Consider the following 21,741-nt stretch of genomic DNA (forward strand, 5'->3'; position numbering starts at 1 on the left):
GTTATTTCCCAGTGTGACAAATCTAGTGAATGTGCAGTGATACTGAATCTACATATGTATAATTTGAAGTGTTATTACATGCAAAACTTTTATTTTTTCATGTAAGCAGAGTCTATTTTGTGTAAACACACTTTAAAGACAGCCCCCCCTTTCCTCCGCCGTCGACATCGCAGCCCAGTGGTGATGTTGTCGGACTTTTGTTGAAGTCCGACAACTACGGTAAAAAGATCGCCACTCGTCAGCACAGCAAGGTTCAGCCCACTTTTTTTTTAATACATCAACAGATTGAAGGACTGCGAATCCAAACAGGCATTTTCCCTTCAGCCTGTTTATGTTTTGAATTGTTAGGGTGTTAGAGAGAACAATTTAAAGATAACATTTTATTGCTTATTTCTCCTAATTCCTACTGGGAGTGTAATTTCTTCTGCTGTTCACACTGCTTTTCTATAGCCTATACTTAAAGAGGCATGAAACCCAAATTATCCAGTAAGAGAATACAATTATCCATATAGAGAATACAATTTTCAAAAAGTATTCAATGTTGTTCCTATGTTATTCTTTGTTGAAGAGATACCTAGGTAGGTAGCGTGCACATGCCTGAAGCACTACATGACAGTAAAACTGATGCCATATAGTGATGTAGACACATGAGCGCTGATGAACTTACCTTCCTGCTTTTCAACAAAGGATACAAAGGAAATGAAGAAAAATTGATAACAGAAGTAAAAGGGAAACCTATTTTTTTTCTTTCAGTTTGAAATTTTAAACAACTTTCCTATGTACTTATATAATCTTTTTTGTTTTGTTTTCTTGGAATCATTTGTTGAAAAGGATACCTAGGTAAACTAAGGAGCTGCTAATTAGTAGTTGCACATATATGCCACATGTTACTGGCTCAACTGGTGTTCAGCTAGCTCCCAGTAAGGCATTGCTGCTTCTTCAAACAAAGAGAATGAAGCAAATTAGATGATAGAAGTAAACTGGAAAGTTGTTTAGAATTGTATTCTCTGTCTGAATCATGAGTTTCATGTCTCTTTAAGTATAGAAAGTTTCAGCATAGATAGAAATACCACAGTCAAAATCAGCTATTTAAAATGCCAATATAAAGGTAAATTAACTTTTTGTAAACAATTTGATACACTCTAGTAGGTAAAATGGATCATTGGGAACAAATTAAAAAGAAGAAAACTTTAGGGTAAACTGTCTCCCTTTAAGCTTATCAATAAGATGTATAGACGTGTGCACAGCATTAGGGTGTGCAGCTGGTGGGTGTGCACACACGCGCATATACACATGTACCCATGTACACACACATATATACACTTACACACTCACGCACACTGATTATAAACACATATATACACATACACACTCACGCACACTGATTATAAACACATATATACACTTACACACGCACACACACTGATTATAAACACATATATACACTTACACACTCACGCACACTGATTATAAACACATATATACACTTACACACTCACGCACACTGATTATAATCACATATATACACATACACACTAACACTGATTATAAACACATATATACACTTACACACTCACGCACACTGATTATAAACACATATATACACTTACACACGCACGCACACTGATTATAAACATATATATACACATACACACTCACGCACAATGATTATAAACACATATATACACATACACACTCACGCACAATGATTATAAACACATATATACACTTACACCCTCACGCACACTGATTATAAACACATATATACACTTACACACTCACGCACACTGATTATAAACACATATATACACATACGCACTCACGCAAACTGATTATAAACACATATATACACTTACACACTCACGCACACTGATTATAAACACATATATACACATACACACTCACGCACACTGATTATAAACACATATAAATATACACATACATACTCACCCTCACCCCCCTCCCATGCACATACCCCTTCTCTCTACTGCCTCCCCATGCCCATTTTCCTTCTTACTCCCTCTCTCCCACCTTCCATGCCCATTTTTTTCTCCCCCCTTCCATGGCCATGCCCCTTCTCTCTCCCCTCTCTCATGCCTTTTCTCCCACCTCCTTTCATGTTCAGACCCCTTATCCCACTCAAACCCCCTCCCCACTCTAACCTCAGTGCTATTTCTGGCATGTGGCGGTGGTGCACTTTAAGGAGGGGGTGGGAACATGACACATCATGTTATATCCACTGCTTCCCTCACCGCTTGTCTGTTGCATGCCAGAAATACATGCACAGAATCCTGGCAAAACCAGACTCAAGACGCAATTAACCAGCGCAGGCACCTCTCAAAGGGAGGGGGTGCTATGTGATGGGTGTGGGATCAGTCAGGGGAGATCTTTGACCTCTCTACTTGCTCTTTATTATGCTACAGCGCTCCTCTGGCCCTGTGTGAAAGGGGGAGATTAGTGTGTGCCCAGGCACACCCGGCAAACCCTGTGCGCTCGCCTATGTTAAGATGTGTAATCAGTATTATCAGCAAATGCAACTTCTAATTGGTTGTATTTGGCCAATTGCCATAAGTAGTTGCTGGTATTGCCTAATGAGAAAGAAAGGGTTCCCTGCTTAATGACCACATTTTAGTTTGGAAAACATTTATAGTTGTATTTTAATCACTGCATGTATCTCCATATCACACTTTTTCTGTTAAATTAGGAACAAATAAAACCATTAAAAAATATGAACAATTTGTGTTTTCCAGCTTTCAGTTGATGATGTGCATATACAATTTAGAGCCAGTTCCTTTTGCATCAATAAGCTTTAAGCAAATTATATGTTGACCTGGGTAATTTTTCTAGTGAGTCATTTTTGGACTGCTATATATGCTCAGTAAATCTTACTTACTATCAAGCTATTTATCTCCCACTCTTTTTACGTTTCATACTTTCTGTCCAAAAATGTCACTAACTTTAGAATATCAGAAAATATAAATTCAATAAAGGAACTCATGTATAATATTAGCTAGTTATTGACATGACATGAATTATGTGTCTGTATATTTGCAAACATTCTCATGTATTAAGAACATTGTGCATTTACATACCTGCAATACTTTTCCTTGTGGATTTTCAGAAAACACAAGCACCTGATTGTATAATGGATCTAATGATTTTCGAGCAATTTTCGTCTTTTTCTTTGCGATACATACTCCATTTTCTAATAGGTAAACCTTTATATAAGCAGCTGAAAAAGAAAATATAAAATAAAAACAGTTTAATACAGTGCTCCAATTAAATATACTAAACAGTTTAGGCTAGGTTACAAGTAGGGCGTTTTTTTCGATCTTGAGCGCTAAATGAGCTCTAAGGTAAGTCAATAGCCCTCTTAAGTTAGCTCTGGTATTACAAGATTAAAGCTAAAAGTTAGAGCATGATACTCCTGTGCATTAAATACTAGAGTTTGGATGGATGGAGTTTTGTAATTCTAAAGCCTTTTCTTTTATTGCTTTTTATTGCTCGCTTAGAAGCAAAATATTTTTTTTATTTCTATATATTTTTGTAAATTTTTATGCCCGGGTTAGGTTACAGGAGGAATGGTTGTAAATCGAAACCTTTGTAAATTGAAACCCAGTTTATAATGTAAGTCAATGGGAAGTGAGGGGGTTAGGTTCCAGGCCCCTCTCAAAATTGTCATAAGTAACACCTAATACATTATTTTTAAAGCTTTGGAATGAAGACTTTAAATGCTAAACAGCATTATAAACGTAATAATATAGATTGTATAATCATCAAACTAAGTTTAACCCCTTAAGGACCAAGGACGTACGCCACACGTCCTCAAAAAAAATACACTTAATGACCGAGGACGTGTGGCGTACGTCCTTGGTCTGGAAAGCAGCTGGAAGCGATCCTGCTCGCTTCCAGCTGCTTTCCGGTTATTGCAGTGATGCCTCGATATGGAGGCATCCTGCAATAACCCCCCTTGGCCATCCGATGCAGAGAGAGCCACTCTGTGGCCCTCTCTGCACCGGACATCGGTGGCCGGTATCGTTGGTGGGTGGGAGCAAGTCTGGGAGGCGGGTGGGCGGCCATCGATGTGCCCAGTGGAGTGGAGGGGGGCGGGATCGGGGGCGGGAGGGGCGGGAGCGCGCACGGGAGCGCGCGCGTGCACGGGGGGCGGCGAGCGGGCGCGTGCACGGGGCGGGAGCGTGAGGGAACCGCTACACTACAGAAAAATAAAGTTTAAAAAGTACATCAAATAACTTTTTTAAAGCTGTAAATAACAGCTAAGAGATGTGGAAGGGGTGGGGGGTTGATCTTGGGGGGGGGGGAAGCTACACTGCAGAAAAGGGTTTTTTTTTTTAAAAAAGGCACATTTTTTCACTAAACTGGGTACTGGCAGACAGCTGCCAGTACCCAAGATGGCGCCCATTAAGGCAGAGGGGGAGGGTTAGAGAGCTCTTTGGTGGGGGATCAGTAAGGCTGGGGGCTAAGGGGAGATCCTACACAGCAGCATATGTAAATATGCTAAAAAAAAAAAACAACCAAATATAGCTTTTATTTTAGTACTGGCAGAGTTTCTGCCAGTACTTAAGATGGCGGGGACAATTGGGGGGTGGGGGAGGGAAGAGAGCTGTTTGGGAGAGATCAGGGGGTCTCATGTTTCAGGTGGGAGGCTGAGCTCTACACTAAAGCTAAAATTAACCCTGCAAGCTCCCTACAAGCTACATAATTAACCCCTTCACTGCTAGCCATAATACACGTGTGAAATGCAGCGGCATTTGGCGGCCTTCTAATTACCAAAAAGCAACGCCAAAGCCATATATGTCTGCTATTTCTGAACAAAGGGGATCCCAGAGAAGCATTTACAACCATTTGTGCCATAATTGCACAAGCTGTTTGTAAATGATTTCAGTGAGAAACCTAAAATTGTGAAAAATTTAACGTTTTTTTTAATTTGATCGCATTTGGCGGTGAAATGGTGGCATGAAATATACCAAAATGGGCCTAGATCAATACTTGGGGTTGTCTACTACACTACACTAAAGCTAAAATTAACCCTAGAAGCTCCCTACATGCTCCATAATTAACCCCTTCACTGCTGGGCATAATACACGTGTAGTGCGCAGTGGCATTTAGCAGCCTTCTAATTACTAAAAAGCAACGCCAAAGCCATATATGTCTGCTATTTCTGAACAAAGGGGATCCCAGAGAAGAATTTACAACCATTTAAGCTATAATTGCACAAGCTGTTTGTAAATAATTTCAGTGAGAAACCAAAAGTTTGTGAAACAAATTGTAAAAAAGTGAACGATTTTTTGTATTTAATCGCATTTGGCGGTGAAATGGTGGCATGAAATATACCAAAATGGGCCTAGATCAATACTTTGGGATGTCTACTAAAAAAAATTATATACATGTCAATGGATATTCAGAGATTCCTGAAAGATATTAGTGTTCTAATGTAACTAGCGCTAATTTTGAAAAATAATGGTTTGGAAATAGCAAAGTGCTACTTGTATTTATGGCCCTATAACTTACAAAAAAAGCAAAGAAGATGTAAACATTGGGTATTTCTAAACTCAGAACAAAATTTAGAAACTATTTAGCATGGGTGTTTTTTGGTGGTTGTAGATGTGTAACAGATTTTGGGGGTCAAAGTTAGAAAAAGTGTGTTTTTTTCAATTTTTTCCTCATATTTTATAATTTTTTTTATAGTAAATTATAAGATATGATGAAAATAATGGTATCTTTAGAAAGTCCATTTAATGGCGAGAAAAACGGTATATAATATGTGTGGGTACAGTAAATGAGTAAGATGAAAATTACAGCTAAACACAAACACAAACACCGCAAAAATGTAAAAATAGCCTTGGTCCCAAACGGACAGAAAATGGAAAAGTGCTGTGGTCATTAAGGAGTTAATGAACAAAAACATTTGCTAAACATCACCTAATAAAATAGTCACACAACAGACTGCATCATCAAACTAAGTTTAATGAACAAAAACGTTTCTTACTTGCATTTTTCTGCAATCAGTTCTCTGCATTGTTAGCATGTTAGATAATATTGGGTCTACACCTATTCTATGCATTTCAATCTGCAGTGATTAATAAGCAGTTAGGCAACCCCACCTGAAACTGCTGGACAGGAAGATAATAGGGAAGTGGCTGCTCGATAGCTAATGTCTCCTCTGTGTACACACATCAATTTCAGGCTGTTAAGTTACATAACTTTGCTGCAAAACAAGCGGACAGCTCCACCTACTGGCTATTTTAATTAGTGCACTTTGCTTTCCAAAGCTTTTCAATAGCAGTCACATGACTGAAATAAAAGGTTGTTATTCTGAAACGGTGCAAATGGAACCGGTATAAACCGAGGGCCACCTTGTATATATATATATATATATATATATATATATATATATATAAGTGAACAATATAGGGATTTCTGATAACCATAAAAACATTAAAAATGATATTGCATATTTCAATGTATTTGACTGGGAAAGGTTTAAAAGTGTAAATATATACGTGTGTGTGTGTGTATATATATATATATATATATGTGTGTGTATTTTTATATGTATGTATGTGTGCACATACATATTAACACATAGAAACACATAAATACACATGTATACACACACATATATATATATATATATATATATATATATATACTGTATATATATATATATATATATATATATATATATACATATATACACATTTATACATACTGTACATACATACAAATATTTAGACATTTAATATGTCTTACATGTGTTTTGTGAAGCTTTTATTTTAACTCTAACACTTTACATTAGGGGGCCGATTTATTATTGGTCTGTCCCACATGATCTGCTCAGCGGATCATGTCCGACAGACATCAATGAATGCTGACAGCATACGCTGTCGGCATTTATCATTGCAAAAGAAGCTCTTTTGAACTGCTTGTGCAATTTCGCCCCCTGCAGATTCGCGGCAAATCAGCCACTAGCAGGGGTTGTCAATCAGCCTGATCGTATATGATCAGGCAGATTGATGTCCGCGGCCTCAGAGCAGGCAGACCAGTTATAGAGCAGCCGTCTTTAGACCGCTGCTTCATAACTGCTGTTTCCAGCGAGCCAACAGGGGTATCAAGCTCCATTCAGAGCTTGATAATTCGGCCTCATGGTCTCAGGATTCGCTAATTTTTCTAGTGCTATTTGGGCTTTCGCTCGACTGCAAGCCATAACGTTCAACTTGCAATATCAGCGATGTTTACCATTGTTGCAATATCCATTTAAAGTATAGGGTGCAGTAAAGTGATGTCAGTCTTGCTAAACCTTCTCTGGTAAATCTGCTTTACCATAGACTTGTAATATCAATTTGCACCATTAGTTTCTGCATTAGCACTCCACTTGTAATCTGGGCCTTTATGTGCAGTATTAATTACTGAAGAAATCATAATTTCATATAAAATTAAGAAATACATAGTACAAATATTACACCAAAATGGTTAATGCAACCTGAATTCAATAAAGGTTAAATCAATGTTAAACTCACAAATCTCTATCTTGCAAATGAAAGAGCACTATTTAAACATGTTGAAAATTATTTTGCCTGATGAATGGTTAAGATAAGGCTTTTTAAACTGATTTGAAACTAGCAGGGAATACAGAATGTCATACAGCTGATCCATAGGGACAGCTCTGTGGGTAAAATAAAATGTGCTTTGTTTCAACACAGGAACATTTTTGTGTGTATGTTTTTTTTTAAATGTAAAATGTAATACATTTTACAATGTCCTCATTTAGATTGAACAAAATGTCTTTAAAATCTTTCTAAAAACCTATATATACCTACAGTATAGTGTTACAGTATATCACTGTAGCAAAATGATACAAACAATATTACATTCAGGCTGAATTGTGTAAATCAAATATTGTGTTACCATATATGAGTGTGAATGTTACTATTTAGTATTTAACAATGACTGATGTTAACACATCAGATGAGCTTAAAGGGACACTAAACCCAATTTTTTTTTCATTCGTGATTCAGATAGAGCAAGCAATTTTAAGCAACTTTCTAATTTACTCATATTATCAATTGTTTTCATTGTCTTGGTATCTTTATTTGAAAAGGCAGGAATGTAAGCTTAGGAGCCGGCCCATTTTTGGTTCAGCACCCTGGGCAAATTAGAAAGTTGCTTTAAATTATCCCTTTAAATTAAAACTTGACATAGATCATATCCTTGTGCCTAAAATTAAGACATTCACGGCTAGATTATGAGCTGTGCTTTAGGCTTAAAAAGCAGCGTTGGCCGGTCCTAACGCTGCTTTTTAACGCCCGCTGGTATTACGAGTCTTGAAGTTACAGACTCACCGCTCAATTTTTTGGCCAGACTTGGAAATACCGCAAATCCATTTACGTAAATTGCGTATTCTCTTTTTTTCAATGGGATTTGCATAGCGCCGGTATTACGAGTCTGCCAAAAAGTGAGCAGTAGACCCTCTCCTGTCAAGTCAGTAGTTAAGAGTTTTACACTACAATGCCGTAGCATAAAACTCTTAACTAAAGTGCTAAAAAGTGCACTAACACCTATAAACTACCTATTAACCCCTAAACCGAGGCCCTCTCGCATCGCAAACACTAAAAAAAGTTTTAACCCCTAATCTGCCGAACCGGACATCTCCGCCACTATAATAAATATATTAACCCCTAAACCGCCGCACTCCCGCCTCGCAAACATTAGTTAAATATTATTAACCTCTAATCTGCTGGCCCTAACATCGCCGCCACCTACCTACATTTATTAACCCCTAATCTGCCGCCCCCAACGTTGCCGCCACTATATTAAAGTTATTAACCCCTAAACCTAACACCCCCTAACTTAAATATAATTAAAAGAGATCAAAATAAATATTCCTATCATTAACTAAATTATTCCTATTTAAAACTGAATACTTACCTATAAAATAAACCCTAAGCTAGCTACAATATAACTAATAGTTACATTGTAGCTAGCTTAGGGTTTATTGTTATTTTACAGGCAAGTTTGTATTTATTTTAACTAGGTAGAATAATTAGTAAATAGTTATGAACTATTTACTAGCTACCTAGCTAAAATAAATACAAAAGTACATGTAAAATAAAACCTAACCTAAGTTATAATTACACCTAACATAACACTACACTATAATTAAATTAATTCTCTAAATTAAATACAATTAAATACAATTAAATAAAATTAGCTAAAGTACAAAAAAAACCAATAAATTACAGAAAATAATAAACAAATTACAACATTTTTAAACTAATTACACCTAATCTAATCCCCCTTACAAAATAAAAAAGCCCCCCAAAATAAAAAAAGCCCTACCCTACACTAAATTACAAATCCCCCCAACATTAAAACCCACCACCCACACAACCAACCCTATTCTAAAACCCACCCAATACCCCCTTAAAAAACCCTAACAAACCCCTTGAAGATCACCTTACCGGGAGAAGACTTCATCCAACCGGGCTGAAGTCCTCAACGAAGCCAGGAGAAGTGGTCATCCAAACGGGCAGAAGTCTTCCTCCAGATGGCATCTTCTATCTTCATCCATCCGGCGCGGAGCGGGTCCATCTTCAAGCATCCTCTTCATCCGACGGCTAACACTGAATGAAGGTTCCTCTAAATGACGTCATCTAAGATGGCGTCCCTTCAATTCCGATTGGCTGATAGAATTCTATCAGCCATTTGCAATTAAGGTAGAAAAAATTGAAGTTCAATCATATTGGCTGATCCAATCAGCCAATAGGATTGAGCTGGCATTCTATTGGCTGTTACAATCAGCCAATAGAATGCCAGCTCAATCCTATTGGCTGATTGCATCAGCCAATAGGATTTTTTCTACCTTAATTCCGATTGGCTAATAGAATTCTATCAGCCAATCGGAATTGAAGGGACGCCATCTTGGATGACGTCATTGAAAGGAACTTTCATTCAGTGTTAGCCGTCGGATGAAGAGGATGCTCTTGAAGATGGACCCGCTCCGTGCCCGATGGATGAAGATAGAAGATGCTGTCTGGATGAAGACTTCTGCCCATCTGGAGGACCACTTCGCCCGGCTTGGATGAAGACTTCTCCCGGCTTCGTTGAGGACTTCGGCCCGGTTGGATGAAGACTTCTCCTGGTAAGGTGATCTTCAAGGGGTTAGTGTTAGGTTTTTTTTAAGGGGGTATTGGGTGGGTTTTAGAGTAGGGTTGGTTGTGTGGGTGGTGGGTTTTAATGTTGGGGGGATTTGTAATTTTTTTTACAGGTAAAAGAGCTGATTACTTTGGGGCAATGCCCCGCAAAAGGCCCTTTTAAGGGCTATTTGTAATTTAGTGTAGCGTAGGGCTTTTTTCTTTTGGGGGTGCTTTTTTATTTTGTTAGGAGGATTAGATTAGGTGTAATTAGTTTAAAAATCGTGTAATTTGTTTATTATTTTCTGTAATTTAGTGTTGTTTTTTTTACTTTAGCTAATTTTATTTAATTGTATTTAATTTAGGGAATTAATTTAATTATAGTGTAGTGTTAGGTGTAATTGTTAGGTTAGGTTTTATTTTACAGGTACTTTTGTATTTATTTTAGCTAGGTAGCTAGTAAATAGTAATAACTATTTACTAACTATTCTACCTAGTTAAAATAAATACAAACTTGCCTGTAAAATAAAAATAAACCCTAAGCTAGCTACAATGTAACTATTAGTTATACTGTAGCTAGCTTAGGGTTTATTTTACAGGTAAGTATTTAGTTTTAAATAGGAATAATTTAGTTAATGATAGGAATATTTATTTCAATTTCTTTTAATTATATTTAAGTTAGGGGGTGTTAGGTTTAGGGGTTAATAACTTTAATATAGTGGCGGCGACTTTGGGGGAGGCAGATTAGGGGTTAATAAATGTAGGTAGGTGGCGGCGATGTTAGGGCCGGCAGATTAGGGGTTAATAATATTTAACTAATGTTTGCGAGGCGGGAGTGCGGCGGTTTAGGGGTTAATATGTTTATTATAGTGGCGGCGACGTTGGGGGCGGCAGATTAGGGGTTAATAAGTGTAGGTAGGTGGCGGCGACATTGGGGATGGCAGAGTAGGGGTTAATAAATATAATGTAGGTGTCGGTGATGTTGGGGGCAGCAGATTAGGGGTTCATAAGTATAATGTAGGTGGCGGCGGTGTCCGGAGCAGCAGATTAGGGGTTAATAATATAATTTAGGTGTCTGCGATGTCGGGGGCGGCAGATTAGGGGTTAATGAGTGTAAGATTAGGGGTGTTTAGACTCAGGGTTCATGTTAGGGTGTTAGGTGTAGACATAAAATGTATTTCCCCATAGGAATCAATGGAGCTGCGTTAAGGAGTTTTACGCTGCTTTTTTGCAGGTGTTAGACTTTTTTTCAGCCGGCTCTCCCCGTTGATACCTACGAGCATGTTAGACCAGCTCACCGCTAATGTAAGCAACACTGGTATTGCTCAACGCTCACTTTTTGTCTGGTTTGTAAAAACTCGTAGTACCAGCGCTGTCTGTAAGTGAGCGGTGAGCATAAACTGCTCGTTAGCACCGCACAGCCTCTAACGCAAAACTCGTAATCTAGGTGTAAGTGTTATAGTTTTCATAACAGGTATATTTTACTGACAGGATCCCATTTTGATAGAGGCAGTTTACAGTTGGTTACTATCACCAACACACAAGTAGTTTCAACCACTATTACACAGGTAGCTATATTATATTTATACCAGTGTTTTATTCCATTAAACCTATTCAGTAACCTTCCCTACCACATTAAAATTGAGACAAAACCTTTATAACCTTTCCCACCAAAATAAAAAAAATTCCATAGTACAGTATAGTAAATTATAGTATAGTATGGTATAGTATAGTATAGTATGGCATAGTATACTATAGTATAATATGGTATAGTATAGTAAGTATGGTATACAATAGTATAGTATAGTATGTTATAGTATGTTATAGTATGGTATAGTATAGTACAGAATAGTATAGTAAATTAAAGTATACTATGGTATAGTATTGCATAGTATACTATAGTATAATATGGTATAGTATAGTAAGTATGGTATAGTATAGTATGTTATAGTTTGGTATAGCATAGTATAGTACAGAATAGTATATTATAGTATGGTAAAGTATAGTAGGTATGGTATAGTAAGTATGGTATAGCATAGTATAGTATGGTATAGTATAATATAGTGTAGTATAGTATGGTATTGTATAGTATGGTATTGTATACTTCTAGTATAATTCTATCCTCCACCAAAATAACCTACACAAAACATAAGAACGCTGCAATACAGAATAACATCCTATAACAATAAAACCCCAATATTCTCCTATATAAGAGATCCTCACCACATGCAATGTTTAATGTTCCACATGATCCCCTCCCTAACAAAAACCTCAGAAAAACCCCACAATGATCAATACTAGAAAGAAACACTAACTAGCTCCAAAATTTCCTTATTGAAAGGTCCTGAAGAAGAGTCTTTAATTTAGCTAGCATCTTTTTCCACTCTGTAGTAGGGTTCTTGCTTAGAGTTTCCACCAAAAGAAAGAAATACTGGTATATACTGTTGATGTTATTTTACAGCAGCTCCCATAAAAAAAATAATAGATATTCCTATTAATTGGAGCGGTCAGATTGCTAGAGTTGTTTAACTTTAGGTTAATGGATGGCAGCCACTATTCACATTAATAGGGTTGTCAAACAATAAATAATTAAATATAAACATGTATCTTGCCTGCAGACTATGTCACATGCCTCTGTTGCTCAACATTACTGCTCAATCACTAAGGTGAGAACATGTGGTAGTGATGTCATGACATTTCTATTAGCAAAAATGCAATAACTGTTTAAGCGGCATATGCACATGTGTTGGACATGTCCTGTTCACCCTCATTCAAACACCACATCTTTTCAGAAAGTAATCAATGGCTTGTATGATATAATTTAAGTCATTGCTAACATGAAACATACCACTGCTTGCTCTTGGAGCTGGCACAGGTTTGAATGAGGGTGCAAGGAGCATACATAGCATAATCAATTACAACAATGATAACCCTTTATCTCTTGGAATGACATCTCTGAATCGGCTTTGGAAATGAAGCATCCATTTCACCTGGGCACTAAATCTGTACAACCTTATAAATTCCCAATGGCTCCTGCACCAGTATTTGGATATTTTGATACATAAATGTCAGAAGATCCTGCTCTAGGAAGCTATTCTTTCAGTATTCTCTGGTTTATTTCTTCCTGGATTCCACTTCCCTGCTGGTGTAAATCTCTACTTGACCTCTGGTTTCCTGCCTTGTCCTTTTGGTTCTTATTTTGACTGTCGATGACTATACTGATCAAGATTCCAGCTATGCACTCTAAGCTTTAATTACCTCTTGGCGCCTTACTCCAAATCCAAACTACCACCCCCATGCCTCCACTAGGATCCTGTTTCACTCCTGGCCATTCTGGGAAGAGGCACAAATCAAGTGGTGCTGTTTTCTGTGATTTGGTTCCAGAAGACTTAATAAGACAACATTTTACAATAATCACAATACAGTAGCATTGGACAGGGTTTGAATATTTCTATTAGATTCTTACAGCAGCCCACACACCGAAACTGAATAAATTATAACAAGTATATAGCTATAAATCTTTTCAGTACCCTATTAGACATCTATTGTGAAGATAACATTCATGATGACTTCATATCCAAGTTAGACTAACAATAGAGTGGCCTTGGGTTATAGCAAGGCTGAGTCACCTCTCAGTATTTTTCTGTGGGCTTTATCAGGTCTGAAGAAAAATAATTATTGCTGTTGCTTTGCAGTCATCTAATTTATTGGTTTATCTGGCTGTATGTTTGTCTATATGTCTATCAGTATCTGTAAGTGAAGCAACATGTTAAAAGAGTCAATAAATAAAAATGGTGTTTAATAATATTCTAGCTCCTAGTTTAGGAAAATAAACTGTATTCATTTCTCTCTACATAAAGAGATTTTTCAAAGTATATATTTTGATGATGAGAGGAAGTGCTGCACTACAATCTGAATTAGTACATAGTCGCACCCATCATTTGATATGTAATATATTTTCTTTTGCACCAGCCTTGAGATTGTTGTTACATGAAAGGTCATTTAGAAACTGGCATTGATGCAAATGCATTGATATATTATATGTAAAATAAAAACAACAAAATTAAATATTTACGGAAATCTAAAACAGCATCAAACGATTGTATATATTAGATCGCATTGGCATTGATTTTTCAGATGTTGTATAGGTTGAGAAAACAGATAATGTATTTAGCAGCAGTTTTTGGAAACAAAATCAGGTTTTTCTTTGCTCTAGAAGTAATAACACAAAGGAAGCAAAATATATAGGTAAGACCTTTACACAATTATTTTTTGTTAGGCTACCTTCCTTGAGAAACAACAGCCATATGCTGCAACCATTCTCTAAGGTAAATTCAGTTATTTGAAAAAGCTTTGGGAAACAGCTGCAACTTTGGTTCAATTTCCAATAATAATATGAAACCTTAAGCCCATTAGAGCAGAACTTACTTGGCATGCATCTGCTTCTTAATGGGTTTTTCAGCTAATTCTTAGAGAAATGCAGACGTTTAACTTTCCTGCATAATCCATGATATATTCTATATGCGCAGATTTAAAACCCCAGTAGGTTTGCTGTTATGAGATATTTTATGTTATGCTTAAAAAAACGTTTATGCATTGTAAAAGCTTATTTTACAAAACTGGAAAGAAAAATTACATTTATTTATTTACTAAACATAGATAGCAAGGAATGGTTACTTTTCCATACAAAGATCTTTCTTGCCAGGGAATCAGCACATGTTGGTCGTTTAATACTGATAGACTATTAGTTTGATTTTTACTTCAAAAGATGCAGGTCTTCACCTTGTACAAATAGTCACTATCAAAGGAAACCTGGGGTACTTGGGTCATTAAGGGTTTGGCCTCTAATCTGTAGAAAGATTAGCCATGGTGCATAGCAGAAAAGTGAAATAACATGTCACAGATATTGATATACTACTCTAAAGATAAAAGTGCCATTGTGAAGGTGACAGATAAAGCGTCCTAGTTATTACATATAAAGTGTTCTCTAAAAAAAAGTGCACTGGCTGAAATGTTATATTTTATCAGAATGTTAAAGTATTGCAAAACAAATATTGAGTTTAAAGGGACAGTCAACACTAAAATAGTTATTGTTTAAAAAGATAGATAACACCTTTACTACCCATTCCCCAGCTTTGCAAAATCAACATTGTTATATTTATATACTTTATAACATTTAAACCTCTAAATTTCGGCCTGTTTCTAAGCCGCTATAGACAGCCTCTTATCACATGCTTTTTTATTAGCTTTTCACAACAGGAGACTGCTAGTTCATGTGGGCCATATAGATAACATTGTGCTCATGCCCGTGGGTTGTGCACAACACAGATAAAATGCAAGTCAATAAACAGTCATGTGATCAGGGGGCTGTCAGAAGAGGCTTAGATACAAGGTAATCAGAGAGGTAAAAAGTGTATTAATATAACTGTGTTGCTGTGCAAAACTGGGGAATGGGTAATAAAGGGGATATCTTTCTTTTTAAACAATAACAAAATTGAGTTAACTGTCCCTTTAATAGCACCAAATGGAAATAAGGTTTGACATAATGGTATCAGCAATAGTACTTCCCTCATTGTATAATGAAATTTGTTTTTTTCCCCTTTTGTGTTCTAAAGATGCCAAAAAATTTATAAATTAAACCTCAGTCTACAGGTACTTGCTACAGCAAAGGTTCAGAAACACTGTTACACGAGCAAGCAATTTACAACAATCCTTTTCTCTATTTATTGACAAGCTTCAGCTGTTTTCTATGTGTGTCACTAAGCTGTGTAGCCATAAAACTGAGCTGAGCTAGCAGGAAAACCGCTAATTAGTTCAGTGGGAGACAATTAAACAAGTGAGGAGAAGAGATATTTTATCTATTGCTGCTCTGCCCAGTGTAATATTGCAGCAATGCATAGGTGCTAAGGAACAACACCCTGTGGGCGAATTATGCTGCATTCAGAGGGAGATGTGAGTCAGAACAAATTATTCTTTGTCTTAAAAAACAAAGAAACTAGTAAAGCAAAACAGGTTAATAATTGGCTAGTAAGTGAGCCTGGGTTGATATATATTAGAGCAGCCGGGCCAACTACTTAACACATGGGGGGTACAGAACTATGTTTAAGAAGCCTTAAATGGACACTCAAGTCAAAAGAGGAAAAAAGGAGATTCAGCTCTATGATCTAATACCACTTGAGCTCCTAAAAATTAGGTTCCTAGCTTACCTAAATATAATGTGCAATGTAAGAGAAAAGTTAAAGGAGCGCCAAAAAAGGCAGTGGTGAATGTAACTCACAGATGGGTGATAAATATGGTTGGATCTAAATTTAACCGTGATTTATTACAACATGAGATAAATACAATATGAAATAAAAATACAATATAAAATAAAAACATTTAGATATCTGTATCTAATCTTAAAAATGGTTGATTACAGACCTATTACATATAAAATAAGGAATACAAAATACATGAAGGCATTTCATAAAATTACAGATACAGGTGACATTCACCACTGCCTTTTTTGGCGCTCCTTTAACACACAAGTCAAAATAAACTTTTATGATTCAGATAGAGCATGCAGTTTTAAGACACTTTCCAATTTACTTCCATTATCAAATTTTACACATTCTTTTTATATTCACACTGTTTGGGGAAAAATATCCTACTGAGCATGTGCACAAGCTCACAGGGTATATGTATACTAGTCTGTGATTGGCTGATGTCTGTCACATGATACAGGGGGGCTGGAAAATGTGAGGACATTTTTTTTGTCAGAAACAAATTCTACTGCTTATTTGAAATTCAGAATAAGTGCTATTGCATTGTCTTTTTATTATGTATTTGACTTAAAATCACAATGTAAAATAAAAAATCATAGTAAACTACCATATGTTAAAAGGACAATAAAGTCAAAATGTAATTCTACATAAATAAATTGTGCTTATTAAAAAAACAACAACTTTGCAATGAACACAACCTGTTCTCCGAGAACTGCTGAACTTTTAAGATAGAAACATAGAAACATAGAATTTGACGGTAGATAAGAACCAAAAAGGCCCATCAAGTCTACCCATATTACATGTTACTTTTTCCTTAGGATAGCCTTATGCATGTCCCAGGCATTTTTAAATTCCTTTACAGTCTTTGTGTTTACCACCTCAAATGGAAGTTCATTCTATGAATCCACAACCCTTTCTGTAAAAATCTTCCTTAAATTTCTCCTGAATCTGCTGCCCTCTAACTTTAGATTGTGACCCCTTTAATATATTCTACACAGTGATTGTTTGATTAACTTAGTAGCTCATTTGTATCTGTCCTATTTGGGCACACCAAAGGACATAATTGAAACATACTCATTGGGTATTAAGGGGTATGTTTCTGGTCGGCAAAGCAATCAGTAATGGTTAGTGAATGTAAAACTCAAATATTTAATGGAATAAATCAAATATTACATTTGAATACCAATTCCAGCAGTTTGTACATTAAAGTCTATGGCCCCTATTTATCAACCCAGGTAGAAAACCTGTTTGCCTATGCTCAGGGCAAGGAAGGCACCATCCCAGGCAGTTTAAGATTACACAAGCAAGTCCTACCCTTCATGCTCTTGTGTGATCAGTTGTGCAAGAGCGGTTCTTGTCAATTATCCTGGACAAATTGGTCTGAGATGTTAACAGAGGTCAAAAGACCACTGCTTGATCTGACATAGCAGCTGCTGAGCAGTCTTGGTATAGAACTTCACAGCTCAAATCACTTTATAAAGCAATGGCTTGGAAAGATCAAAATGTTCTCGGATACTAAAATTCAATCGTAGAAATAACTTATTTTAACATCAAAAGTCCACTAGAAGTTCACAGATTTAAATAAAGGAAATCTTTTTTTATGAGCTTTGTCCTAGTAGCACTATATTTCATAAGTAACAAAAACCTTCTTTCTGGGAATGAAAGGTGCTAAGAACACACTTGAAGGCATCTGGATACAGGACTGAACCACATGTAAGGAATTAATAGTAAGTCCAAAGGTGGATAAGTTACATCCATATGCTGCCAGTACTTAAAGGAACATGAAACCCAACATTTTTCTTTCATGATTCAGCTAGAGCATGTAATCTTAAACAACTTTCTAATTGACTTCTATTATATAATTTGCTTCCTTCTCTTGATAAGCTTTGTTGAAAAGCATACCTAGGTAGGCTCAGGAACTTGGAGCTAGCTACTGATTGATGGCTGCACATATATATACCTCTTATCACTGGTTTACCAATGTGTTCAGATGGCTCCCAGTACGGATGGGCAAATGTTTTGCAATTTCGTTTCGAATTTCAAATGTTTGTACAACATTCTAACATTTGTTTAATTTAATAGTATGTTTAATGCTTTCTTTAAAGTAATATTCGAATTATGCAATATTTAAAATAGAAACATTTGAATTGATATATTTGTATCTATTATGTATCAATTTACTAAATTCCCTACCATCTAAACTATTGAACGTCTGAATAGTATTTGTTGAAAAAAAAAATTCAAATGTGGATATTCGATCTTCTTATTATGAACATTCGAAAATGAAAGGAACATCTGAAAACCAGAAATAACATTGGATTACTGAATTTTAATGGATTTTCATTCTTATCAACATTCGATTGTCCAAAACGAATGTCCACAGGACTATTTGTTCTACCAAATAACCTGTGTTCTACCAAACACTTTAAGTACAATTGCCCAACTCTAGCTCCCAGTAGTGCATTGCTACTCCATTAATAAAGGATACCATGACAATGAAGCAAAAATTGATAATATAAATAAATTGTAAAGTTGATAAAAAAAGATATCTGAATCATAAAATAAAAATGTTGTTTCATGTCCCTTTAAGAGAAATAGATTATAGTTGTATCTGTATAATTATGGAATTATAACTAAGACATGGTTCACTTCAACAAACACAACAAAAAGTTGTAATGTTTAAAAACAGTTTAAACGCAGAACAGAAGAAAATGTTATTCCATTTAATCTGAAGTTGTTTCCAAAGCACTTTTCCTCATAAATAAACATTTTTTATTAAGTTTTGCCAAAGGGAATCACCTAGTGCAACTAACTTGCTTTTTCTTGGATCAATAAAGCAATCAATATTTTTAAACTGAAGTACATTCAATAAAAGCCTTTGGAGGGTTCATGTCCAGTACATTTCATGAACAGATGCGTTTGTGGGTGACAAATAAATAGGTAGCTAAATTGCTTGCTGGGAATAAACAATACACCCCAGCAACCCTTCGAAACAATGTTTTTTGCATACATTTCAGAGCAGTTCTTATATTTTATGAAACAAATTATGTAATTACAACATTTTTATTTTACCCCTCTGCATCCACTGTGAGGGCTCTAAATAAACTTTTTTACGTAGGTGATATTTACAAATAGGCTCTGTAAACATAAAAATATAAATGTTACCCTAATTTCCTCACAGAGTTCACTTTTATATGGATGAAAAGAATGTTTAAAATCAGGTGATGATATTTATTTTACTCTGTTTTGGGGTCTAAGAAAACGTTTAGGATGTTAGCAACTGAAGACCTCTATCTTATATGACATACACATCATTATATCCCTGATGCTAACAATATGTTTGCAGTTGAGAACCATAATTGTAATCTTTCATATTATTTTCCCTCCATGTGAAAAGAGTTTGGCGATTTATAAGAGCTGTAACTATTGTAAACAAATAGATTACAAGAATGTTAGATAATTTAGTCTTTGTGAAATATCTTTAAACACATTTGTGGGAATGGTTTAAGTGGTTTTAACTCAGAACACAACAGTTTAAAGGACCTAGATAGTGGCTTTTAATGTATTTAAAATGGAATCCATATTAGTATAGTGCACATACTAAAATTATGACTGCATATTTGAGCTAAGATGGAGGTTAAAACACACTCTGGAGGGATTATCTAATGGGAACACATCTAAAATTTTGCTCTAAAGCCCAGTGGTCTCTATTTCCCCCTACCCACAGCTACTAAGGACACAATCTGTGTACATAAGAGTATTATTTGTCTTCTGTTTGTTCAAATGTGTAATGTGTACTTGAAAGAGGACAAAATATTTAAAATTTTAACTATTCAAAGTTGATTTAATCTTACATAATTTTGATATAAATTAAAAATGCGACGACATCAATGACTAATTCAACATCAATGTTTTAAAACTTCTCCCTAGTGGAAGTTCAAATTTGACAGACTAATTAGGGCAGGAATTTTCTTATCAGCAGTCAACTTCTGTGTTATATTTCTGGAAGGAAAAAAATGCTCACCATAATTCTGTTTGATAATATTTGCCTCAGGTGAACCCATTTTACCCAGCTATAGTAACAATATTCTATACAGACTGGCTACAAGGCTAAAAAAGCAAGTTATTGTGAATGGAATGAACATTTCTATAAAATACAACAACAAAAAAAGCTCTTTGATAAACATTTAAAAGTTGAGGAGTGTCACTTATTTGACTGAGAGCTGTTTAAGTGACAAGAGATTAAAAGGCCATCTTTTATGAAAGAGATACAATTCAGTATCACATAAGGTGGAATAATACACAAATAGGGATCTTAGGACATATTAACCTACCTAAAACATGAAATTCACATCTTGCAATGTCTGCAATTAATGTGTGGCCCAAACAAATGGTAAAACAATTATGCAAATCTGATAGATATTTAAGCATTTTCTGGTAACAAAGGATGAGAAGGGTAATTGATTACATAGTTTAACATTGTTGAAGGAGAAATCCAAATTCCTATGCATGCACAAACACAAGCCCGTAATTATCCATAATTTATGCATAGAGAACCAAGCACCTCAAGAGAGATGTGCTAAATTGTTCATGCAGCCAGGACAAATGGAAGGATGGGGAGTTGATAAGACAGTTTAGGAAGGGCTACCAGGGTTAGATTTGCTAAGGTAGAGTAATGGTCTTGATCCATGTGCACCTGAGAATCATAAATGAGGGATAAAAAGCAGAAACTCCCAAATTTAAGGACTATGTTTACTGTAATGAGTAACAGAGGCCTAAAGAAAAATCACTACTGAGAAAAAAGTTGAAGAAAAATATACCTATTTAATGTACAGTTAATGTGCAATACTTTAAATTGCCTGGACCCCAATTCTGGAGATTGTATAGACTTGGAAGGTACTCAGCATTTATAGAAATATTCCTGTGAGAACTTTGATAAATAAAATCACTGGTGATATAGAAGAGGTTCTTCAATTTGGCACTCTTAAAACAGTTGAGGTACTGAATGGTGTAGAGGTGTGTTCCGCCCTAGCTTTTGACAAAAATAGCACAGACGTTTGTGTGGATTTGAACATTTTCAGCAATTGCACAATAAGGCTAATGAGCTGGAAATATGACTTTGGATGTAAGAAATCATACAGAGTTTGCAAGGGAAATATTTTTTTTTTTAGATCAAATATGTATTTGATCATTTTTATTGTGTCTTTGGGAAGACTAATTGTTAATGAAAATGTGTCTATCCTGATGTTATTCAGAAGCACGTTTGTTTGTTTTTTTATTTAGCAGATTTCTCTGTTAAATTGGATTTACATGCTTCCTTCTCATCT

At 35.8% G+C, this 21,741-nt stretch overlaps 1 protein-coding gene across 2 annotated transcripts in view; it reads right to left on the bottom strand.

Annotated features, from left to right (window-relative positions):
- The window catches only part of RIMS4 (regulating synaptic membrane exocytosis 4), a 318,791-nt gene that overhangs the window by 23,872 nt on the left and 273,178 nt on the right, over window positions 1-21,741 (bottom strand). For both annotated transcript variants that reach the window (XM_053693445.1, XM_053693454.1), the window contains exon 5: window positions 3,093-3,232. In XM_053693445.1, the coding sequence (XP_053549420.1) occupies window positions 3,093-3,232 (140 nt within the window). The remainder of the gene's footprint in view (window positions 1-3,092; window positions 3,233-21,741) is intronic.

The sequence above is a fragment of the Bombina bombina genome, chromosome 1 (assembly GCF_027579735.1).
Source record: "Bombina bombina isolate aBomBom1 chromosome 1, aBomBom1.pri, whole genome shotgun sequence".
Taxonomy (NCBI): domain Eukaryota; kingdom Metazoa; phylum Chordata; class Amphibia; order Anura; family Bombinatoridae; genus Bombina; species Bombina bombina.